Source organism: Schistocerca nitens, chromosome 6, assembly GCF_023898315.1.
Source record: "Schistocerca nitens isolate TAMUIC-IGC-003100 chromosome 6, iqSchNite1.1, whole genome shotgun sequence".
In the NCBI taxonomy this organism is placed as follows: domain Eukaryota; kingdom Metazoa; phylum Arthropoda; class Insecta; order Orthoptera; family Acrididae; genus Schistocerca; species Schistocerca nitens.
Window position 1 is genome coordinate 174,590,551 of NC_064619.1, and position 26,690 is coordinate 174,617,240.

Consider the following 26,690-nt stretch of genomic DNA (forward strand, 5'->3'; position numbering starts at 1 on the left):
TATAAAAGCGGTTGTTTTACATCCCGTTTCGTTAGCCGCATTTGACCACAAGATGTAACTCGAATGTAACAAAATATGTCACAGCTGATCACTTGAGTAAAAGTTACTTCATTTACTTACTTCGCCACATTCGGATAAAATTTCGAGCCTTTGATAAGAATCACCTCCCTTCCCACTCGCGTAATCGATCTGGCTGTCTGTAATACATATACAACAACGTTTTACCACTTGCTTATCAGCAAACAGAAGACTTTGTTTCAGCTTAAGGAGATTGTAGACTATACTTGGAACGCCTGAGATGCAACTGTCAACAAAGTATTTCGTAGTATACATCCTGATGTGATCCATGACGCAATTCATATAACTGTCTGAGGTACATTATCTATGGCCACATTAAAACATTCATTTCCGCCATATCTATGACATAGTGATAACGTAAGGGGACCAGCCAGAAGAGGTATTTTGACATAAGAAGAAGTACCCATCTACATCGTTGACTGTCATTTGTTCAAAACAGTTATTCAAGTCCCTCAATATGACAGGAGTAATATTACTATAATGCCGGGGAGTCGACAAGAAAATGGGAATACCAGGAGAAATGCTTGCTTAACATCATCCTATATGCTAATCCTGCCTTGGCGGAGTGGAACTGCCAGGACGGTAGCTCAGCGTGTTTGGTTGAATGGCTGGTTGCCCCATGCAACAAAAAAGACTGAATGAAGTAATCAACGATGAACTTGAACGGGTGTCATGTGGCGTCCGCTCAGAATAGATGATGAAGGGAGAAGAAAAAGTGTCCTTGATTAGTAATCAAAACTTCCTCGTTCCCGGGTTCGAACCTCACCACGTCTCTACTTCTGAGCAAAAATCATAAGTAATGCCGGGCGAAGACTTCCGGCATAAGAAGTCACCCTCATTCACCGATGGCCTTGTCGAAGATGACGGAGGAAAGGACAGACGCTGAGGGCTCTCTTTTGCTCTTGGAGTGGGAAACTGCCCCTAAAACGCGAAAGAACCACCAATGATCAACGGCATGAGGATGCAGAAAGTAATTTAAACTACTCAATTCAAGGCAAATACCATGCGCCCACAAGACATGTGGCCTGTAATTTATGAAGTGTCATGATGAGATTTGTATTAGCAAAACGTTCCGTACTGGTACCCCATTCGGATCTCCTGGAATGGACTGCCAGAAGGGAGGTAATCGTGAGAAAAAGATTCAATAACCAACAATAGGATAAAGTTCTACGAGGTGAAGTGTGGATCGTCAGAAATTTGATCGTGGTAGGGGAGCTAGAAAATCGGAACTGTCGAAGGTCGATCTGGATATAGTGGTCGCTTTGAAGTGAAATGGAAAGAAGACAAGCTTTTCTGGTCAGATGAGTATAGAGTAATATCAACATCAGCAGAAAATCGAATAATTCGAGTTTGATTCGTCAAGAATAGGACAGGGAGTGAGTAAATGTGAACGGTTCAGTGATAGGGTTGCTCTCATCAGAATCGACAGCAAATGAACGCCGACAACGATAGTCCAGGCAGAAAATGAAGAGCTAGAGAAAGTGTAGGAGGAGATTGAACAGGTAATCCAGTACGTAAAAGGAGATGAAAATGTAATAGTTATGGGGGATTGGAATGCGATTGTAGGGGAAGCAGTAGAAAAAGGGGTAGAATATGGGCTTGGTCGTAGAAATGATGGAAGAGAAAGACTAATTGAGTACTGCAATAAATTGCAGATGGTAAAAGCGAAAACTCTGAACAGTAATCGCAAGAGGTGGAGGTACACTTGGTAAAGACCGGGAGATACAGGATGATTTCAGTTAAATTACACCATGATCAGACAGAGATTCCGAAATCTGATATTGAATTGTAAAGGGTACCAGCGGCTGATATAGACTCAGGTCACAATTTGGTAATGATGAAGCGTAGACTGAAGTTTATTGGACTAGTCAGGAAGAACCAATGTGCTAAGAAGTGGGATACGGAAATATTAAGAAATAAAGAAATACGCTTGAAATTCTTTAAAGCTATAGATATTCCGATAGTGAATAGCTCATTAGTTCAGTTGAAGAGGAATAGACATCGCTAAAAATGGCAATTACAGAAGTTGGAGAGATAAACGTAGATACAAGGAAGGTAACAGTGAAGAAACTGTGGGTAACAGAATAAATGCTTCAGTTAATCGACGAAAGAAGGAACTACAAAAATGTAAATAGGAAGTGCAGGGAAGCTTAGGCGAAATGGCTGCAAGAAAAATGTGAAGAAACTGAAAATGAAATAATTGTTGGAAGGACTGAAACAGCACGTAGAGGAGTCAAAACAATCTTCGGTGAAACTAAAAGAAAGGGCAGAAACATTAAGAGTACAATAGGAATTCCACTGATATATGCGAAGGAGAGAGGGGTTGTATGGAAAGAGTGCATCGAGGGCGGCTATGAGGGGGAGGACTTATCCGATGACGTGATAGAGAAGGCAGGTTCAAATGGTTCAAATGGCTCTGAGCACTACGGGACTTAACATCGGTGGTCATCAGTCCCCTAGAACTTAGAACTACTTAAACCTAACTAACCTAAGGACATCACACACATCCATGCCCGAGGCAGGATTCGAACCTGCGACCGTAGCAGTCGCGCGGTTCCAGACTGAGCGCCTGAACCGTTAGACCACCGCGGCCGGCAAAGAAGGCAGGTGTAAATAAGGAAGAAATAGGGGATGCAGTATTAAAAGAAGAGCTTTGGAAGAATTAAAATCAAATGAGGCATAAGGGATAGATAACATTACATCGGAATTTCTAAAATCATTGGCTGAAGTTGAGACAAAATGATTATTCAGGTTGGTGTTTTGATGGTGATATACCATTAGGCTTTCAGAAAAACATCATTCATACACTTTCCAAGATTGCAAGAGCCGACAAGTGCGAGAATAATTGCACATTCATGTTAAAAGTTCATGCATCCAAGTTGGTGACAAGAATAATTACAGATGAATGGCAATTAAAATTGAGACTCTGTTAGATGACGACCAGTTTGGCTTTCGGAAAGGTGAAGGCGGCAGAGGGGCCGTTCTGACGTTGCGGTTGATAATGGAAGCATGACTGAAGGGAAATCAAGACACGTTCATAGATTTTGTCGACCTGGAAAAAGCGCCAATAATAGGGGTAAGCTAGTACAAGACCCAAGAAGGAACAACAGGAATGGACGACTTACAGTGAAGTGCACGGATTAAGAAGGGTGTAAGACAGGAATGTAGTATTTCACCGCTGCTGTTCAATCCATACGTCAAAGAAGCAATGACGGAAATAAAAGAAAGCTTCAAGAGTTGGATCAAAATTAAAGCCGCGCGGAGTGGCCGCGCGGTTAGAGGCACCGTGTGTGTGTTGTAAATAGCGTAAGTTAGTTTAAGTTAGTTTAAGTAGTGTATAAGTCTAGGGACCGATGGCCTCAGCAGTTTGGTCCCATAGAAATTCGCACACGCAAAATTAAAGATGAAAGAATATGAATGTTAAGATTCGTTTATAAGATTTCTATCCTCAGCGAAAGCGAAGAAAAACTACAAGATCTGTTGATTGGAACGAGTATAGAATGTGGATTGAGAGTAAATCGAAGAATGGCGAAAGTAATAAGAAGCAGCAGAAATAAGAACAGGGAGAAATTAACATCATAATTGATGATCACGAAGTAGATGAAGCTAAGAAATTCTGATACATAGGCGGAAAATTAACCCATGACGGATGGAGCGAGGAGGACATAAAAAGGAAAGCAGGACTGCATAAAAGGCATTCCTGGCCAAGGGAAGTCTACTAGTATCAGACGTAGGTCTGTGCAATGCCCTAAATATGTTGCAGGTGTCAGTACTGGTCAGAACCGCGTTCTTTGTAAATGGAAGTGCATTAGGTCGGAGCTACATTAATTTGAACGTGGGCAAAGGTTTGGTGTTCGTATGGCCCTTGCTTCCGTAACTAAAGTAGCCGAAGATTTGGTGATCCAGGAGAGAGTCTATCGAAGATTAACACCCGTTAGTATTGTGCGCTAAGTCACAACGCGGACGAAAAGTGTGTGTTGAGTGATCAAAATGTTGAGATGTGTGTGAAATCTTATGGGACTTAGGACTTAACTGCTAAGGTCGTCAGTCCCTAAGCTTACACACTACTTAACCTAAATTATCCGAAATACAAACACACACACCCATGTCCGAGGGAGGACTCGAACCTCCGCCGGGACCAGCCGCACAGTCCATGACTGCAGCGCCTAGACTGCTCGGCTAATCCCGCGCGGCGTTGAGTGATCGTGACACAATGTAACTCAAGAGGAATACTCCGAAAAATAAAAGGACGACAGCTGCAAAAGCCACTACAGAACTGAATATCGCATTCGTGAAACCTATCGGCGCCAAATGAAAACAATGGGAGATTTCTAATCGAACTGAAATTCCAAATCCAGATATTATTCTTGTCGAAGCCGTACAAGCTGGGATATGAAGCAATGAAAGAATGTCATCGGGACGGATGAGTCTTGTTTCACACTGTTACCAACTTCTGGCCAACTTTACGCCGTCCTAAGCCTGCGGCACATACTGCTTGCTTCCAGGTGGTGGTTTGGTGATGATTTGGGTTGCCATATCGTAGTATTCCATGGGAACCAAGGTTATTCTGCAAAGTCGTATTACTTCCATCCCATGGTATAATGTTTCTACCCTATTGGTAACGCTGCGTTCCAGGACGCCAGGGCCCCGCTTCACGCAGCTCACATCGTCCAGAACTTGTTTTCTGAGTACGAAGGACTATTGTAGCATCTGCCCTAACCACAACAGTCACCAAATATCGCTTTTATTCAGCCTTAGTTCTCTACTTTGGAGGCAAGGATGTGTGATCGCTATCCACCTCCACCATCGTTACTGGAAGAAGAGTACATGATTCCCGTGGAAACCATGTACAACCTGTATTTACCCCATCCTGTGACGATAGGGAGCTGTTTCGAATGCCAACTGTTTTTGTACATAGTATTAGGAATGGAAATGTGTCGTTGGTGTTACTTCATGTGAACACGGTGCAAAATACTTTCTTTCTCTCTTCCTTGGTCTCGGACTGCATAGAGCTTGAGTCTTGATGGAGTCGACGATTCTTCTTCGTAAAGAGAGAATTGTGTGTTCGATTCCCACGTTGCGCATCCCATGGCGAAGACACAGCTTTTCGCTGTCAGAGCGATCCTCCCTGTTCATCGAAATTAAAAAAAAAACCTCTTTAGCTACGTAGAAAATGTTGGATCGGCTTCTCGTTTCCGTTTATAGTGTTCAGAACGCTGGTTTATTAGTTACTTGAATTTACTAAATTAAATCACAGTAAGTGGCGTTGTTGTGGATTTCCTTCTAGATCTTAATAAGCAGTTAAAGCAAACTGTTTACTTTGGATTATGGTTTTTGTTCTTTCAAGTTATTTATTATTCACATATTACTATGTAAGGGCAAGATCTGCAAAAGTATGAAATCTTCGTAGTCTTCCACGGTGCTTCAAAGCAACTAAACATGAAAATTATCACAGAGAGTAAATCTAAGACACGTATCTTAAATAACAGCAAATTTCAACTTGCACCGTGACGCGAACTTAGATCACTAAAGCTGATGTAATTGTCTTAATGAGTTTAGTATCACGCACAGCTGTAAATATCCGTCAGACATTTCACGGGTACAACTGGCTCCAATTTTGCACATATGTTTGTGTCAACTTCGACCGTTCACGTACTGTGAGCCCTTATAAATGATGTCGCTATAGCTCATGCAAAATGGAAAAAGGCAACTGCTGAGTTATGAAACAGAAGGTGAAACGCACATTTTTTCTCATTACTATGTCAGTCATTTAATAGACTTACTTCCTACAGATAGAAATCGTTGTTTATCTTTTCACAACCCTTTGGATTACAATACCTGTAAGTGAGAAGATAGTGAGACATTAGATGGGTCACCTAATCCTTTAAATGATTGGGTGATTATCTCTTGCTATAGATACGAGTAGTGTTAGAGTGTCGCTGTGTGTGAAGTAATACACAATGTTCTGAAGTGCTTATCATGGACGTTAGAGTTTAGGCAGCCACTTTGGAATGAACGTACACAAGTAACTGTCAGCTGCCGACGCTCTTATAATTAAAAGTGCTGAACAGTGTCTGGACTGGCTCATAGCACGAAAAGTGCTGGTAGGACCACGGCGACAGACAGTGGAAGGGCGATACGGATCGTCCGGAAGTGAGACGCGGTGGCCACTGCCTGTGCGTCGACAGTGTGGTCGTCAGTGGGCGGCGGCGGGGCGGCGCTGTGGGCCAGCATGACCACCACTGTGGCGGAGAGGGCGGCGGTGGCGCGGGAGACGCGCTGCGCCTGGCACAGGGCCAGTTGCAGCGCCCGCAGCCCGCGTTGCGCCGTCAGCTGGAAGCCGGAGGCGGCGCCGCCCCACCGCCCCTCGACGCGGCCGCTCTCCTCCCCCAGGAGCCGCGCGGCTACACGGCCCACGTTGTGGCGCGCCAACCCCCATGCCGCCGCCTCCACCGCTTCGGCCTCCTCCAGCGCGCCGCCCCCACAGCCGGCTCCAAGCAGCGCCGCCCCCAGGGCCTCGCGCTGCGCGCTGCGCACGGTGTGCAGGACGGCCCGCTGGTCTGCCAGCGCAGCCTCCAGGTCACGGCGCGCCTCCTCCAGCGCCGCGGACGCTGCCGCCCCCAGCTGCGATCTGTCGGCCACCTGTCGCGCCGCCCCCAGCGCGTCGTCTACCGCCCTTTGGATCGCTGTCGCCCTGGCGTTGTCGAGCGCCGCCTGGAAGCGCCACAACTCGTCGCGCACGGTGAGCGCATGACCGGCGCGACCGCAGCAGCCGCCCGCCGAGGTGCACAACCGCCCCCACAGTCGCAGCGCCGCCTCCGCCGCCTCCGCCACCGGCACCTCCAGCAGGCCTACCGGCGTTCGCTGGCGCTGCCACTCCTGCAAAAAAGTCCTCGTGTGTCACTCAGTGATGAATTGTATATCAGAACTATCACCTAAATACAGAGTATTAACAAACATAAACATGGTCCGTAGTATTCTGTAATGCGATGTTTGTTTATTCGTGCGATTAGCTAGTTTCGACTAAGCGCCATTATGAAGCACGTTTGTAACATCTGCTTTCATGTCGTTTTCAAATCACTCCTAATTACAAGTAAAAAGTATCCATATTTCGTCATTCTACGAAAGGATCCACTGTACAGTGACACGTTTTTAGATCGTATTCTGAGCTTTGCTCTGTGTACAGTAACATGGTTACCAATCACACCAACTACGACATGGTCGCGTACGTATACAAACAGTGATCCAATACTGTCAAATGTTTTTATTCCAGTCTTTGATCACAAAATCAATTCTTTAGACGATGACCGGTTTCAGTCCGTAATGACCATCCTCAGATCTTTTCTACACCATGTCCTAAAGTGATAAGGCCATAATGGCATCGTCAAAACATATAAATATAGCCGGCCGCGGTGGTCTAGCGGTTCTAGGCGCTCAGTCCGGAACCGCGCGACTGCTACAGTCGCAGTTTCGAATCCTGCCTCGGGCATGGATGTGTGTGATGTCCTTAGGTTAGTTAGGTTTAAGTAGTTCTAAGTTCTAGGGGACTGATGAACACAGATGTTAAGTCCCATAGTGCTCAGAGCCATTTGAATCATTTTTTATAAATATAATGCTGTGCTGATTATATTTGTATGTTTTGACGATGTCATTATGGCCTTATCACTTTAGAACATGGTGTAAAAAAGATCTGAGGATGGTCATTACGGACTGAAACCGGTCATCGCCTAAAGAGTTGATATTGTTGCCAAAGACTGGAATAAAAACATGGTTACCAATGTACAAATGCGTCTGATAACGACGCATATCTGAAATTAGCTAATGGCACGATGAAATAAACATCACCCGCATCTCGTGGTCGTGCGGTAGCGTTCTCGCTTCCCACGCCCGGGTTCCCGGGTTCGATTCCCGGCGGGGTCAGGCATTTTCTCTGCCTCGTGATGGCTGGGTGTTGTGTGTGATGTCCTTAGGTTAGTTAGGTTTAAGTAGTTCTAAATGGTTCAAATGGCTCTGAGCACTATGGGACTCAACTGCCGAGGTCATTAGTCCCCTAGAACTTAGAACTAGTTAAACCTAACTAACCTAAGGACATCACACACATCCATGCCCGAGGCAGGATTTGAACCTGCGACGGTAGCGGTCTCGCGGTTCCAGACTGCAGCGCCAGAACCGCGCGGCCACTTCGGCCGGGTAAGTAGTTCTAAGTTCTAGGGGACTGATGACCATAGATGTTAAGTCCCATAGTGCTCAGAGCCATTTGAACCATTTTTTTTGAAATAAACATCGCATTGCAGCTTACTATGGACCATGTTGACATTTATTTAAGCATCTGGAGGGTGTGGATTCTCACAGATACAAAATATTAAGTAAACTTGTACCGCCGATATTTCGGACATGGTACGCACTATTTATATGCAGTTTTCACAGTTTTCACAGTACTGAATTTTAGGCAATGGCGCCTATTTGCTGCCAATCCACAGACTTTTGAGATGTTGATAAGTTCAGTTCTCTAGAATAGTTACAAATTTTTAAATGGGGCAAAATTGACAGTACCCTAAAGGTGCCGTACATAAGAATATCAGTGCAGAAAACTAGTGCAAGCAGTTTACGAGTTACCGTGTTGTCTAAGGAGCTGCAGTCATGGACTGTGCGGCTGATCCCGGCGGAGGTTCGAGTCCTCCCTCGGGCATGGGTGTGCGTATTTGTCCTTAGGATAATTTAGGTTAAGTAATGTGTAAGCTTAGAGACTGATGACCTTAGCAGTTAAGTCCCATAAGATTTCACACACATTTGAACATTTGAGTTACCGTGTTGTGAATATTGTAAACACCAACAGCTGTTCATTCCATCATATTGCTTACATGCTAGGCGACGATGTCATGTTTGTTTACACTGCGTTGTGCATAGACAGCGATTGCATTGTAGCTTCCTGTCACTTATTGTGTTATAGCGGACGTAGCAGGACGTGCTTGGAAGACAGTATTTCAGAGTGCAAAATAGTGGACATGCTCATGGCTTATGATGAATCTAAGAAGTGTATCGTTCGTTCGTGAACCGTGTACACCAAACATTATCCCAGTAGACATCAACCTCTTCAAACAGTTACAGATGATATGAAACTGTGTATTACTGCTGTTTGTTCAGCAATTTCGGCTGAAATGTTAGAACGTGTGCAGCAGTCCTTGCATCACAGACTGCAAGCTTGTACTGAAGCTGGTGATGGTCTTTTTGAGCGCAGGCTTTGAGGCTACAGTGGTTCTTTACGTGTCAGACCCCACAGAGGTACTGCATTCACGTTTGTTTGTCTTTCGTTTGTCCTAGGCAGTGTCCAACTTAACAACGCGACACCACCGGAGACTTACTAACATCTGTGTAGGTCTGTACTTACGCACAAATGTGAAATTCATATTCGTCTGTTCTAAAACATGGAACAAACAACTGTCGGTGTTTACAATGCTCAAACTACGATGTCTCGTAAACCACTTGCACAAGACTCCTGCAACAAACGCCATTGACGTCTAATTTAGTCTACTTTGATTGTGGTACTGTCAGTAGACGCGATTTAATTGAAATATTTGTACTTTTTTAAAATAAATACACATTTGATATTCATAACACCCTAATATGGGCTGCATAGTTGGACACATTGCCTGTCATTCCAATCTGTCCAATCCGCATATCAATGGAGCATACCATTGTCGAAATATTTGTGGCGCAAGTTTTAGGTGATTACCCTTCATAAGGAGCGATCAAATAGTCTCCATTTGAGGGCGTTGCTGCAGCGTATGTGCAACATAGCGCGACTCCGATGCGGGTATGTAAGCGGCGACATCTAGGCAAGGTATTCGTTTGGCATTACTGTCTTTCTGGCGTGCATGCTGTAAAAGCTGAAACGTGAACTGTGGTGACGTTATTACCAAATTCGTTCAAAGAAGACCAACGTGCCGTTATTCTTTTCATGTGTGCCGAAGGAAAACCGCAGGTAAACATCTATCGGAGATTGAAAAATGTGAATGGGGCAACATGTCTGTCAGAATCCAATGTTGATGAATGTGTGGTGACAGACGTCCCATGTCACAAATGTTACGCACTAGTTACCCGCCCCCTGAAAATGAGAGGCATTCTAGCGTCCGCACTGTAGTCCTGATAATTCCTCATGCGGCTATCACACCTTCGGTTCCTTAAAATAAGACGTCTAATAGTCGGCAATTCCTCTCGGACAAGGATGTGAAGCAGTCAGTTACGACTTCTTCATGCAACAGGACACGGTTTCTCACCGAACTGTTATCTTGAAGCTGATGCATCCATGCTCAAGGCGAATTATCTTGATTGGTATAACGAGGACTGAACTGCCCCTTATATTTAAATAATGAGAAGTAAAGCAATGACTTTTAAAGGGACAGAAGAACAAAAACAGGACAAATGTCATAATTTTACTAGCTGTTACAAAATACTAGCATTAATTCTTTACAGAAGAATGGAAAAACTGTTAGAAGCTGGGCTCGGGGAGGATCAGTTTCGATTCCGGAGAAATGTAGTACTAACCCTACTATTTCGCTTTGAAGTTAGGTTAAGGAAAGGCAAAAGTATGTTTATGCCATTTTCAGACTTACAGAAAGATTTTGACAGTGTTCACTGGTATATTCTCTTTCAAATTATGAAGGTAGCAGGAGTAAAATATAGGGAGCGGAAGGCTACTTACAACCTGTATAGAATTCACAACCTGTATAGAATCCAGACGGCAGTTATAAGAGTCGACGGGCATTGGTTGAGAAGGGTGTGAGGCGGGTTTTAGTCTATCGCCGATGTTATTTAATCTGCAAAATAAGCCAGCAGTATAGAAATCCAAAGAAAAATAAATGAAAAGGAATTAAAGTTCAGGGAGAAGATAGAAAAATTTTGAGGTTTGCTGATGACACTGTAATTCCGCCAAAGACAATAAAGGACTTGGAAGAGCAGTTGAAACAAATGGGCAGTATCTTGAAAGGAGGGTACAAGAGGAACAAAACAAAGATAATAGAATGTAATGGAATTAATCAGCTGAGGGTATTATATTAGGAAACGAGACACTTAAAGGAGTAGATGAGGCTTTTTGTTTTGGCAGCAGAAAGCTTGTGACGGCCGAAGTAGAGAGGATATAAAATTTAGACTGGCAATGATAAAGAAAGCATTTCAGAAGAAGAGAAATTTGACATGTTGCATTTTCCTGCTGGTAGATGCCATCGTGTTTTTGGAAAACAAATTGCGTGTAGGCGTGGACATACTTGTGTTGACCTACTGCGTCTTTCTTAATGATGAGATCATCCGGGGAATGCCACGAAAACATTCCCCAGACGATAACGCTCCCTCTTGATTGCAACGTGTTTGCTTTCAGACTTTTGACGCCGCACACAGAAACGATGGGTCGCAAAACGTGATTCAGATGGAAAAGGCCACCTGTCGGCATGGGCGTCCAGTTGTGGTAGTGACGTCCAGATTCCGGCCTTCGTTGCCGGTAGACAGCAGTCAGTACGTGTGCATGACCCAGGCGCCTGCAGCGGAGGCCAATACACAGCAACGTTGAGGAGACACTGTTTGTAGCCTCTTGATGCACCTTGACGGTTAGTTGCTCAACAGTTTCAAGTCTATCTGCCCACACACATCTTTATAGCCGTCGATCACCCTTGTCATCTATGGACCACCGTTGCCTCGGTACTAGTTTTGGATAGCGCCATTTTGCCATGCACGGTATATTTTAAGCACGGCGGCACGCGAACATTTTACATACTGTACTCTTTCGGAAATGCTTCCACGCTTGGTCCGAAAGCCAATGATCATACCCTTCTGGATGAGAGACATATTGTTCCGTTTCTTCATTACGACGCCGACTGCACATTTTTCGTGTCTCTCTGACATGCTTTATATATCCTCCATCGATAGTGCGGGCGTCTGCTGTCTGTGACTGGTTAATGGTGGTTGACGTGGAAGATAGGCGGTGACTGGTTAGTTGGTGGGTTGGGGAAGGAGACCAGACAGCGAGGTCATCGGTCTCATCGGATTAAGGAAGGACGGGGAAGGAAGTCGGCCGCGCCCTTTCACAGGAACCATCCCGGCATTTGCCTGGAGCGATTTAGGGAAAGCACGGAAAACCTAAATCAGGATGGTCGGACGCGGGATTGAACCGTCGTCCTCCCGAATGCGAGTCCAGTGTGCTAGCCACTGCGCCACCTCGCTCGGTCATAGGCGGTGAATATATCATCTATATCCACAGGTACCGGATGAGCAAGCAAGGATTGAGGCAAATATATCGATAAATAATATTTTCTATAGATAGTATGATATATCACAGAGTCTTGTCTTCCTAAACTAAGAATTTTAATTACTATTTAGCATAAAATGTTATTTTTTGTATTTATAGTTCGTGTATGAATATTTACAACATATTTAGTGAACTACTTCTGACGTAAGAAAGCTAAGTGCGTGTGTGTCTAGCCACGTATGGCGATATATGTGCTTAGCTACTGATACGAGAGGACATCCTGATGGTGACAGTTCATCTCGCTAATGAATAATCAAGACTCATAAAGCAAGTGACGAGATGAGGGGCTTTAGCAGCAATATCAAGAAAGTGACACAGTATGCAAGGAAGACAGAGAGCTGTTAATTTTGTATGCCGCATTATTATGCCGGTCAACATAAAAAACTGTCAAAGGTTTGATGGATGTTAGTGTCGGCTTGAAAAATAGAAGCCGGCCGGGCTGGTCGAGCGGTTCTAGGCGCTACAGTTTGGAACCGCGCGACCGCTACGGTCGCAGGTTCGAATCCTGCCTCGGGCATGGATGTGTGTGATGTCCTTAGGTTTAAGTAGTTCTAAGTTCTAGGGGACTGATGACGTCAGAAGTTAAGTCCCATAGTGCTCAGAGCCATTTTTGAGAAATAGAGAAGTAGCTGAATAGCGCCGACATGTACCAGGCTGATGGAGAGTTTCAATGTCCATGAAGTGCAACTTTTCAATACTCTCTATTACTTAGATTGAAGTTTACGCCGAGAATGCGTTTCCCTGCTGCACTTCGGAAATATATTGTTCACTGAGGATATTTGAACTATTGTGTCTATAGCCTGAAACTGCTTTCTTTTACCAGTGCATAACAGACTTTTGCGATACCCGTCGTTTTTGCGTCAGGCTCCACTGACGTTGCGTACGATAAGGAATAAGAAAACAGCTATAAATGTGACAAGAAGGTGTTTCTGAAAGCTGAGGTAAATGTCACTGTAGTGTATTAAATGAACCAGTAAAGTTTAGTACAGATCTATAAAAAAACTTCTAAAAATGAAGAAAAGTAATTATTCTGAGAACATTTATATAATTTGCATTGATTTTTTTTTTGATATGAAATGATTTTTGAATCGTACAATCACCAGACATTATTGCTGCATTTGCAAGGACACATTGTTTATTCTTTCACGTTCGAGAGCGTATCAGATATGAAATGGAATTGAAATGTGGCGTCCGTGACTGTGGGTGGAAATGGGCGCTACCTTGACCGGACTTAGTAGGGGATGTCAAGAATGTTACTGTTCAAAATGGTTCAAATGGCTCTGAGCACTATGGGACTTAACAGCTATGGTCATCAATCCCCTAGAACTTATAACTACTTAAACCTAACTAACCTAAGGACATCACACAACACCCAGTCATCACGAGGCAGAGAAAATCCCTGACCCCGCCGGGAATCGAACCCGGGAACCCGGGCGCGGGAAGCGAGAACGCTACTGCACGACCACGAGCTGCGGACAATGTTACTGTGATGCCGCAGTTAGCGTCATGCGAGCGTTCGAGTCAGGCCACCCTGAGCGAACAAGAGGCAAGCAACTCTGTTGTGCAGCACACAATGATGAGGCTTCTCAGAAAGAAGGCACCAAACCTGCGGAAATTTTGAGGAGGCTCCGTTCACAGGTTGTGGAAGAAACCCTTTCGAAGAACCGAGTGTATGAACGGCATAAAACGTTTGTGGCAGTGCGGGTAGCTGTGGGAAACGTACATGTACATCGACTTCTACATCTACATACACACTCCGCAAGCCCCACCTAACTGCGTGTGGCGGAGGATACCTTGAGTACCTCTATCGGTTCTCCCTTCTATTCCAGTCTCGTATTGTTCGTGGAAAGAAAGATTGTCGGTATGCCTCTGTATGGGCTCTAATCTCTCTGATTTTATCCTCATTGTCTCTTCGCGAGATACACGTAGAGGGGAAAATATACTGCTTGACTCCTCGGTGGAGGTATGTTCTCGAAACTTCAACAAAAGCCCGTACCGAGCTACTGAGCGTCTCTCTACCCCGCGAAGGACAACCATAGACAGCATTACTGCAGAAGACCGGTGCCTAATGCCCGCTTTTGGTTAAGGCAGAAGCAAGGCGCAGCAACAAAAGACTCCGGCAAATGATCCGAAGCGTGATTCTTCTGCACGACTATGCAACGCGGCACTCTGCTGCTTTTACCGGGGAAAAAACGGGGGAAATTCGATGACAAAGTGCAGGTTTGTAACCCTGCGACTACCAAATGTTTGTACCTCTGAGTGCACCGGTTCGATGACAACGCAGCAGTAGAGCACTTGGAGCGCAAGTGGTCTCCCACACTTCCTTCTTTTTTATTCGAGTATTTCGTCAGAAAGTTGTCGGTTCGACGGGAGAAATGCATACCAAAGTCCAAAGACTGTATAGAAAATAAGGTGACCGCATTTTGGTTTTGATTGATTCAATAACGTTTACAGGAAATAATTCCGTTTCATAGTTCACTCAAATGTGAGTGAATTCCTAAGGGACCAAACTGCTGAGATCACACACTACGTAAACTAACTTATGCCAAGAATAACACACACACATACCCATGACCGAGGGAGGACTCGAACCTCCGGCGGGAGGGGCCGCACGCTAGTGTCTTTCATGTACTGACTGTGTGAGGCAAAAGCGTACAAAAATTCAGATTTTATAACGTCATTACGCTGATCGTTGCCAACAATTATCAGCATACGAGTCTATGAGCGGTGAACGTAGCCTACTGCTGCTGGTATCAGGCGGCAACGATTTTTCACTCCAGTAAGGATTTTTAGTCCGTGTAATCCGCAGTTAATCTACTGTCTCAGCGGTCTACATATACATCTACATATACATCGATATTCCGCAGTCCACACTACGGCGGAGGTGCCTCATACCGCTACTAGTCGGCCGTGGTGGCCGAGCAGTTCTAGGCGCTTCATTCCGGAACCGCGCGACTACTACGGTCGCAGGTTCGAATCCTGCCTTGGGCATGTATGTGTGTGATGTCCTTAGGTTAGTTAGGTTCAAGTAGTTCTAAGTTCTAGGGGACTGGTGACCACAGCAGTTAAGTCCTATAGTGCTACACTCTTCGCCACACAAAAACCGGTACATGTATTCAACTGTCAGAGGTATCAGAACGACTTTCGTTTATAAATTTCGACTAGTTCGTTTCCGGTACAGGGATCCTTACTTCAAATTAATACATTTGTCGTTCTCCATCATCCTAGAAAGTCTCTAACATCACGGAAACACCCCGTGTATTCGTACATTTACAGACTGGCTGGTTCAACTGGTTCAACTGGCTCTGAGCACTATGGGACTTAACATGTATGGTCATCAGTCCCCTAGAACTTAGAACTACTTAAACCTAACTGACCTAAGGACATCACACACATCCATGCCCGAGGCAGGATTCGAACCTGCGACCGTAGCAGTCGCGCGCCTCCGGACTGAGCGCCTAGAACCGCTAGACCACCGCGGCCGGCATTTACAGACGCCCGCGCCTATAACTTTGACGCTCTGTAGTCTCGTTGGATGAGGTTTCCGGACATGGGTTCCTACTCAGAATACGATGTACTCACTCCCCTCTTCATGTCCTAGAAGTCTGTAACGGGAATTTCCGGCCACTCTGGATAAATTTTCTCAATAGTATTTCTCGAAAAGAATGTCGCCTATTTTCGAGAGATTCCAATTTGTGTTCGGTATTTTCGAACGCCACGCGAGTTATAGAGATACTTCGGGAACACAAATGGGATTCCCTGGAGGGAAGGAGAATAATAGCAGCGGTCCTACCGCACTTTCCTGGAGTGCTTCTGACGTGAACCTTGTCTCTAGTGAACATTCGCTATCGAGCACAACACATAGGGTTCTATAACTTACGAAGTCTTCTTCGAGCTACTCACATATCTAGATCCGTAGTAGTAACTCAGGATCACACTTAATACTGATTATGGAGGGCATTAGTCTCCAGTAACTACTTTTTGGTTTTGCAAATTTTTTTCCAACAATATATTTTGATGTTATGTGTTCTCAACTGACAACGCAATACTTTTTGCCTCCTTTTATATAGGCGGATTCGCCTCTTCAGGCATCTACAGTCCGATTTAAATTACTTGATAGACTTGTCGCTACAGTGTTGCCACGGCGGCTGAAGGCTAACGGTGGGTTATAGACGACATACAAACATGGCTTATAACTTCATAAAAGCTATTAATGTACAACGAGGAGCAATGTTGGTAGTGGCGGCCGCGGGGTATGACGGGCATGCGAGATTCTCTGTCGACAGCTAATTTTAAGTGACCAATGAACTGTGGCAGACGAAGCGTCTTGCAGTCCTGAATGTAAAACACATATTCTAGACCTACGACAATCTCATGGTGTGCCATGTATCCGTGAAAAACGGCAGCCAACGGTTTGTGGCAGAACTGAAATCACGATCGCTTTGGTCAGGGCGATTAGAGTTAGCGTCTACGAGCAAACTCAAGACAGAAAAAATCCAGTTTTAGTGGTATAAGGAACGCGTAATTTCTCGCCGTTATTGGTTACCTGAAACCATCCTCATACTGGCCACACGAGCTGGCGCATTACCAACCGATGAGCAGTCCTTGTTGGCACTTGGTTGCACATTACAGGCGACACGAGGAGATTCCAGACCAAAAATGAATTATAAGAAGAAAAATAAAAGCAAATAATATGGTCAATACGACGGTGAAAATGATGCAGCAAAGAACTAGAAAAAAATACATTTACACTAATTAATTGAATAAAAATAACTCTTTTGATTAGATTTCGAAATAAAAAAACTATTCGTTACATTTGACGAGATTCGACCCTACGATCTTCTACACGTGCTAACCACTGTTTTTCGCCCGACACTGGGTAAGGTTGTGATATTTATTGCTGTAGAGACACAATCGCAACGATGAATCTCCGCTTCACAAAATTTCGTGCGAATCTGAACTAATGTAAGTCGATCTCTGTGATTATGTCAAATGTGTATGTGATGTAGAATCGCTTCTTGTGCGGAAGTATACAGTAGTGTTCGGTTAGTGTTGTGGATGGAAGTGTGTATTTCATTAGTATCATGTGTGTGTGTGTGTGTGTGTGTGTGTGTGTGTGTATGTAGTTTTCAGTGCGATTATCTTGTGTCATGGAATATGAAATCAAAGTGCCAGACCCATGATTCGGGAACCAAACACATCAAGAAAATTGGCCGGGGCAAGGAATTGGATGTGAACTGAACAATTATTGTGCTTGTTTGGCAACGGCGAATAGTTCGACCGTTTCGTTGAGCTCTATGACTGGAGGAAACCAGTTCCATAACGTGAAGTATCAACTATCAAGCAATTTTAATCCGACCATACTGATCAGTTACACATTACGCAGTGATGTCTGGATACTTTTGATCAAATGGCTTATAATTTTTAAAAACCAGTGAATGTGTCATACGAGTGCAGTACTATTACCATATCTTCATCTTTCTAAATAGATTTTTTTTTAATATCAATAATGAATTTGACCAAAGAGTCGTCGGTAACGGCATGTGAAAAAGGGAAGGACATAATAAAACGATTGAAGGTATAATGACTTAAAATATAAGACAAAATTCCAGAAATTAAAAGGAAAGTCCGTAACAGCACTACCTGTGGAAGGCAAGGATCTTGGTTCGAGTCGTGGTATAACACAGGGATCTGACCCATACGAAACTTTCCTCAACTTTGATTCTGTGTGAATTCTATTCCAGTTTACGTAATGAAAATGTCTTATTACTAGAGATTATACAGTATACGTGTTTGCTCGTGTCTACGAAGTGTATAACCTCTATCACATCAGATGTTCGCCTACAACATACTGCGAGCTTCATGTGTTTGGGGAAAAAAGTTACAATAACGGCTCTAGCTACTCGTCAACATTTCACTCTATCACGCACAACTTTGTCACACCTGCCTGTCCATCGTGGTATCGAGTACAATACCGATTAAACGCTATTTGCTTTGTTTTTGCCTGCATAATCATTAGCTGCCTTGGAAACGTTTGTCATCTGTGTGAGAATAACCCTTACTATGTAGATGACAGTCGTTCTTCAAAGAAAAGAAAATGGTCCGTTGGCTGTAAAAGAAAGGGGGAGACGAAAAGGCAAATTCTTTGCACAGTGAAACTACTGCATCGCTGCGGTGCTATAAAAAAGTTGGGCAGTGAGGTATCGGACCGTCAGGGGTTTACAGATGACAGGAGCTGTGAGCCCGATACGGCGGGGGAGTGAAAGAAATTTAAAATGCAGGAGAAAATAATGGAGCAGTCAGGAACGACAAAAGGAAGAGCGTGCAGCGCTCCCCCACCGCGATACGCCGCGAAAAGATGAATGGGCGCTGAGAAGGCTCAGAAATGGAAAACAGGCAGATATGAGGCGCCCAGTCAATATGCTGGCCAGAATAAGCAGCGCAGGCGAATAAGGAGAGGTTCCTATGACTGTTGGTGCAATCGAAGGATATTTTAGAAAACGTTAAAAATTCGTGAAGAACAACGGCTTCCTTCACGCCTTTGGTGCTCCGTAAGACATAGTTATCAAATCACCTACAAAAATAGACTGGTAACAGCCGGCCGGTGTGGCCGAGCGGTTCTAGGCGCTTCAGTCTGGAACCGCGCGACCGCTACGGTCGCAGGTTCGAATCCTGCCTCGGGCATGGATGTGTGTGATGTCCTTAGGTTATTTAGGTTTAAGTGGTTCTAAGTTCTAGGGGACTGATGACCTCAGATGTTGAGTCCCGTAGTGATCAGAGCCATTTAGACTGGTAACAACAACAAACTTGGTGTTATGTAAGACAAAGTTATCAAATCACCTACAGAAATAGACTGGTAACAGCAACAAACTTGTCTATATAGCTCCCTAAACCTTACAGTTGGTGCGGTCACAAACCAGAAGACTCTAGCTGCTGCTGTTCTTGTTGCTGTTGACTTCAGGCACAAGACTAGTACCAGCGATGTATTGCAAAGTGAAATTAGGGTAGAAACTTAAGATCAGGGCTTGAAAATGGCCCACGGTTGATACTAGCCAACTGCATGGATAATAAAGAGAATACAGCGTATTTGGACCTTCTTTTCATCCTCAAAATAAACGATAGCTTGATTGTTTTATGTGTTTCGGATACTTCTTATCAAACGGTTGCTCTTATGACAACACGTGGATATAAATCTTGGAAACCGAATAAAAATTTAAAAAAAAGAATATGGTGATCATTGTAGATTAACTGAACATACCATCTTGTCTTCCCACCTAGTGTTTTGTTTATAACGAGAACAACTGACAGAAACAGGAAGTGTTAAACTGTGAAATACCAGTCTTATAGATATTTCCATTCCATTTGCAATGAAATTTCGGGAATACATTCGTCTAGGTAACATATGTAAGTGATTAACATTGCAACATAACGGGTTAACCTAAGTGCGAGATAAGTCATTCCAAATGTGAAACGATGGTACATTATTAACAGGTGTAACCACCAGTTTATTGAATGCAAGCATACAAACGTGCATGAATTGTGTTCCACAGGTCGGAATGTCAGTTTGTGGGATGAAGTTCCATGCCTGTTGCACACTCAGTCAATATAGGGACGTTTAATGCTGCTTGTGGATGGTGCAGGAGATGTCCGCTGATGTCTGGAGACCGGTCTAGTGATCGAGAAGGTCAAGGAAACATGTCGACAAACTGTAGAGCACATTGTGTAATAAGAACGGTATGCAGGCGAGCGTTACCCTGTTGGAAAAGGCGCCCTGAATCGCTGTTCGTGAATGCCAGTACAACAGGTCGAATTACCAGAATGACGTTCAGTTTTGTAGTCAGGGCCCGTGAGATAATCACTAGTGTACTCCTGCTATCATACGAAATCTCACCGCAGACCATAACTCAAGGTGTGGTCCTCTGTGTTGTAATGTGACAACGTGCCGTCTAGTGAATGCCAGACATAGTCAAGGCGCAACGCTAGAGAAAGTGGACGCTTATGCCATCTGTGGGCCAGAATCGAAGGCAAAGCGGTGATAGCTAAATTAAAGAACGCTATGCAGGAGACAGTGTCTGGCTTGTGCTACACTCTGACAGCGAAATAACAAAAGAATAAAACTAAATAATATTGTTATGTGTAGTAAAAATAAAAATGTAATATTACTTTAATATATGAAAATGACTGTAATCGAATATTGTAATGCTGTGGTATGTTTAATTGTAAATAGAGAACTTGACGTAGTGTAAAATAATGTTTAGGTGTGGGGGGAATCCCCGAGAATGAGAACAGTGTACAGGTTGGCGCATAATATTGGCGGTAGAAGTAAGTTGGCGTAGCTCTGAGGCAGAACAAGTGTTAAGTCCCGTAAAAGTAACTGCCGGTGTATGCTACGGTAACGTTGCTAACGGACCATTTAGAAGTGAGCTGAAAACAGATATGGACTTCGTTTATCGTATGGCTACAAGCTAAATGGACACTAAGGCTTGTAAGACGCGGTATTTCGACGGAGATGGGCTGTGAGCGGCAAAATACTACAGTTTCCCGCTCTGAGGTACATGGCACTGCATGGTGCAATGCTGTGTTAATTCCGACGAGTTGCTTGTGCCAACGGCGAGGTGTGAAGGGACCAGTAGCCGCATCCAACGGCGTATTGTGATCTCAATAACTGGTGAGGTCCATTGGTGAACTCACTTCGGTAGCAACGAACTAGGAGTCATCTTACAAGAGTATTAGTATGAGCAGTGGTTGTTATACCGACGCCATTACCAGTACATTTATACTTTGTGAATCAGTTTGTGTAATAGTCAAACCAAGTTCAAATGGTTCAAATGGCTCTGAGCACTATGCGACTTAACTTCTGAGGTCATCAGTCGCCTAGAACTTAGGACTAATTAAACCTAACTAACCTAAGGACATCACACACATCCATGCCCGAGGCAGGATTCGAAACTGCGACCGTAGCGGTCGCTCGGTTCCAGACTGTAGCGCCTAGAACCGCAAGCCACTCCGGCCGGCAAAACCAAGTTCTCTACAATGTGTAAAGTTTGGAGGCAATAATAATTTTTTGGTTTAAATTGCATTCCCCGAGTGTAATCAATTATTTAAAGGAAATAGCTCATTATTACCCCGTATCCAGTGATTTCTATGTGATGCAACATCAGTGAAAAGTTTTGGTGCGTGAGTATCGGCGTAGCTATATTACAAGAGAAAATAGTCGGAATTAACGCCGAAATTGCCAGCAGACCCCGCTTCATGCAATGGATGGAAGATGTCAGGTATTGTGCCACCTTACTTACTATCCAGCTCGATGTGGTGGCTTCTCAGTACATTGCTATAGTCAAAAATTACTCGGTTCCGTCCGAGCAACGTGATTCTCAATTAGTGTTGTCAGTAACTATATTGATAAGCAGGTCTATATTGTTCTTTAATTAAGCGTTCAAGGAAATTGCTGCCACAACAGTACACATGCAAGCTCAATAACATTAAAATTCAGTCATTTTAATTTGTGTAGTTTACATTAACCTAAAACAACTTCAAATGTTTATCATGTGTGTTTATGTATTGTCAAATGATTTCAGGCTGTGGTATTGTTTTAAATGAATAATGTCCTCCTGCTAGTCAATATCAAACATACAGAATTAAGTGCTCCCTGTTCAGTAACTTCAAAGAGAGTATCAGTGCTACTAATAATCAAATATAGACGTAAAAATAAGTTTGTTACGCGCCATTATCATTATTTATTCCAAAAATTCCGTGTAGTAGTGGGATTACCATAGGGTGTCTATTCAAACCTATTACACACGAGAGCCGCTTTCCGGAAGTCCGATGCCGCATGGTTTAATAATAATACAGTAAATTCAGACAGTGGCATCGCAGTGTCCCGCACGCAATAGGTTGGGCCTCTTTCTAACCAACACACAGCCATCACTGCCACCCAGGTAGAACAGCTTTCATCAGAAAACACAGCAAATCCCCACCCACTCCCGGTTGACACCATTGAAGTCGCAAATGGTGGTGGTTTGGGGTCAGTGAAATGTAGGCTACAGGGCGTCTAGCTCGGAATTGTCCTTGAAGTAACCAATTTTTTAATAGTTCGTTGTGTCCCTTTGGTGCCACCTGCTGCTCAAATTCATGCTGCAGATGCTGTACGATGCGCCAGAGCCATACACCGAATACGGTCTTCCGCCTCGGTAGTGCCCGCTCTGCTTGCGACCGTACATTCTCGTGACCACCGCTGCCAGAAAACATGTACAGTGGTTACATTCCTGCCAAGTCTTTCTGCAGTGTCACAGAAGGAACATTCAACTTGTCGTAGCCCTATTACACCACGTTGTTCAAACTCACTCAGGTGTTAATAATGGCGTCTTTGTCTTTTTAAAGGCATTCTTCACTAACATCTACTCACCACGCCCAGTCTCAAAGGCAATTAACACTCACAACCGTTACACCGTATGTTTGAAGCAAACCAGATATGCATCCTCATAGTGGTGCTACTAACGATGCTCTTATGCGACTGGAGTGAAATCTGACTAGAAATCATCTTTCACATGTAGAAACACGCCTACCAACCTTCGTTTATGACGTACAACTTCTTGTTATGGTAGCAATTTTTTTTTCGTCAGTTCATAAGAAGTGCTAGGTCCGTATTACGATACGGAAACGAAGAACGACGGCAACGTTCCTAATAGCTTGAACGTGAACTTTGAATACGACAGAATAAGGAAAGAACGTATTTTTAGTTCAAAATACACGATTTAGATGACAAAATTTTTCATTTATAGTTAATGTGCAGGCTAGTACTCGTCGTCTTCATCATCATCATTCATCCCCATCACGGTCGGAGGAAGGCAATGGCAAACCACCTCCACTAGGAACTTGCCTAGTAAAGCGGTGCGGGTCTCCCGCATCGTTCCCTTACGCTCTGTAAAGAAGCATGGGACTTCATTTCATTTCCAGTACTGTAGCAGTAAAGTGCGTGCCTGGGATCCGAAAGATTTTTTTCACCTAGCAAAGTAATACACTACTGGCCATTAAAACTGCTACACCACGAAGATGACGTGCTACAGACGTGAAATTTAACCGACATGAAGAAGATGCTGTGATATGCAAATGATTAGCTTTTCAGAGCATTCACACAAGGTTGGCGCCGGTGGAGACACCTACAACGTGCTGACATGAGGAAAGTATCCAACCGAATTCTCATACACATGCAGCAGTCGACCGGCGTTGCCTGGTGAAACGTTGTTGTGATGCCTCGTGTAAGGAGGAGAAATTCATACCATCACATTTACATCTTTGATAAAGGTCGGATTGTAGCCTATCGCGATTGCGGTTTATCGTATCGCGACATTGCTGCTCGCTTTGGTCGAGATCCAGTGGCTGTTAACAGAATATGGAATCGGTGGGTTCAGGAGGGTAATACGGAACGCTGTGCTGGTTCCCAACGGCCTCGTATCACTAGCAGTCGAGATGACAGGCATCTTATCCGCATGGCTGTAACGGATCGTGCAGCCACATCTCGATCCCTGACTCAACAGCTGGGGACGTTTGCAAGACAACAACCATCTGCACGAACAGTTCGACGACGTTTGCAGCAGCATGGAATATCAGCTCGGAGACTATGGCTGCCGTTACCCTTGACGCTGCATCACAGTCAGGAGCGCCTGCGATGGTGTACTCAACGACGGACCTGGGTGCACGAATGACAAAAGTCATTTTTTGGATGATTCCAGGTTCTGTTTACAGCATCATGATGGTCGCATCCGTGTTTGGCGACATCGCGGTGAACGCACGTTGGAAGCGTGTATTCGTCATCGCCATACTGGCGTATCACCCGGTGGGATGGTATGGGGTGCCATTGATGACACGTTTCGGTCACCTCTGGTTCGCATAGACGGCACTTTGAACTGTGGACGTTACATTTCAGATGTGATACGACCCGTGGCTCTACCCTTCATTCGATCCCTGCGAAACACTACATTTCAGCAGGATAATGCACGACCGCATGTTGCAGGTCCTGTACCGGCCTTTCTGGATGCAGGAAATGTTCGACTGCTGCCCTGCCAGCACACTGTCCAGATCTCTCACCAATTGAAAACGTCTGGTCAATGGTGGCCGAGCAACTGGCTCGTCACAATACGCCAGTCACTACCTTTGATGAACTGTGCTATCGTGCTGAAGCTGCATGGGAAGCTGTACCTGTACACGCCATCCATGCTCTGTTTCACTTAATGCCCAGGCGTATCAAGGTCGTTATTACAGCGAGAGGTGGTTGCTCTGGGTACTGATTTATCAGGATCTATGCACCCAAATTGCGTGAAAATGCAATCACATGTCAGTTCTAATATAATATATTTGTCCAATGAATACCCGTATATCATCTGCATTTCTTCTTGGTGTCACAATTTTAATGGCCGGTAGTGTATATTCAAGAATTCTTAATCAAAAACTAATATTAACATCCCGTAGATGGGGTTTCACAGTCATGTAAAATATTGTAAATGACGTTGTGGTCGCCTTTTGACTGTAAAATTGTTTATTTGTAAGACCAGATATTGAAATTGCAACCGTCTGACCATTATCAGTTGCAAATAATTGCGCCGTAGAACACGTCAAAACTTAAAAATCATCTGACAAGACACGTCCCAAAAGGTGCTTTCACGGCACTGTCTCCTGTTAACGACATCTTATATGTGTTGCTTTGGTTCAATTGCATTGACAATAGCCGCGCGGAGTGGCCGCTCGCTTAGAGGCGCCATGTCACGAACTGCACGGCCTCTCCCGCCGGACGTTCGAGTCCTCCCTTGGGCATGTGTGTGTGGGCATGTGTGTGTGTGTTGTTCCAAGCGTAGGTTAGTTTAAGTAGTGTGTAAGTCTAGGGACCGATGACCTCTGCAGTTTGGTCCCTTAAGAACTCACACACATTTGAACATTTTGCATTGTCAATATATTGTTTGTCCACTGTTTTATTTCTGCATACATCTGTGATATTGTGTGGAATATATGGCTCCATATTCGTTTTTGTTCCATATAAAACTGAAGGAGATTTCGTCCCATAGTGTTCTGTCGAAATTCGTCCCTGCCGGCGAATCCGTGCGTGAGTTACTCTTTTGAACTGTTTTACAAGTATTCCCATTGTTCATACGTATTAGACTATATTTCATTTTACATCCGATTTTCGTACTGTCTCGCATTTTTTACACACTACCAATTTTTAAACAGATATCCGTCCTAGGAATTTGAGTTGTATGGGAGAAATGAATCTAGGTTAGATTTTAAACTGGCACCGCTATCTCTCAGACATTTCATGTTACAAGGTACACGATCAAAAATTTTTGTTGTTGCTTTGAACTCATTCCTAGCCACTGATAGCTTTAATAATGGTTAATAAAGATAAGTTTGTCCTCTATTTTTGTACGTATTGACATCACTACTCTTCTGATGTATTATATACGATGAATTTCATTTAGGTGCGGATCCAGTTAAAACGTTTTCCTTCTTGAGGATGTGATGGCATGATGACCGCGGGTGAACGCGATGCACTATTCCTACTGTTCGTTTTTGCGCGATCAATATTTCTTTCCAAGTGATGAGTTACCCCAAAAAGTTATTCCATAAGACATTATTGACTGCAAACATGCAACATATGTCTGGAGGTTGGTACGGTGGTTTGCAAGACTAGCAATTACATGAAGCGCAAAAATAGCTGAACTTACCGAATGGAGCAACAAGTTTACTGTTACCACTCACTAGTTATATCCATAAGGCGTTTCGAAGGTTTAAACCTCCAGGTCGATTTACATGTGTCATTATGGTATGTGTGTGTGTTGTATTATGATTTTGGGGTGACTTGTGGCACTATTTCCAGTGGTCAAAAGCTCTTTTCTCTGCCATAACACATCATATGTTTTACATTTTTACTTGCAATGTGTTAAAACGGAGAAAGGTTCCTGTGACCAGTGGAGACAGTGGTACAAGTTACCCCAAAATCGTAACACAACACACATGTATGTCACATAACAAACATAAATCCACCTGATGATGGAGGTTTAAACCATCGAAACACATTGTGGATATAAATAGTGGCAGATAACAGTAAACTTTTTCTTTCATTAGATACCAATAACAGTCACAGTAAAGGCTAACGTAAAATAATCGCATTTAATAGTATGAGTTGTTTGAGAAGCTCAGTAATATGCTTCTTCCACTTTCCAAAAATTTGGAGCGTTCTACCTATATACTAACGTCTGTTCATTGGCTTCATCAGTTACTGGTATGAGTCTATTGTAGAGAACTGAATACAGCATGTGTTCTT

The 26,690-nt window shown here is 43.9% G+C and overlaps 2 protein-coding genes across 2 annotated transcripts in view; one reads left to right on the plus strand and one right to left on the minus strand.

Annotated features, from left to right (window-relative positions):
• Positions 1-26,690, plus strand: part of LOC126263277 (uncharacterized) — an 881,511-nt gene that overhangs the window by 255,132 nt on the left and 599,689 nt on the right. The window lies entirely within an intron of this gene.
• The window catches only part of LOC126262375 (uncharacterized), a 103,956-nt gene continuing 82,707 nt past the window's right edge, over positions 5,442-26,690 (minus strand). The window contains exon 3 of the mRNA XM_049958971.1: positions 5,442-6,957. Within this exon, the coding sequence (XP_049814928.1) occupies positions 6,163-6,957 (795 nt within the window). The 3' untranslated portion in view covers positions 5,442-6,162. The remainder of the gene's footprint in view (positions 6,958-26,690) is intronic.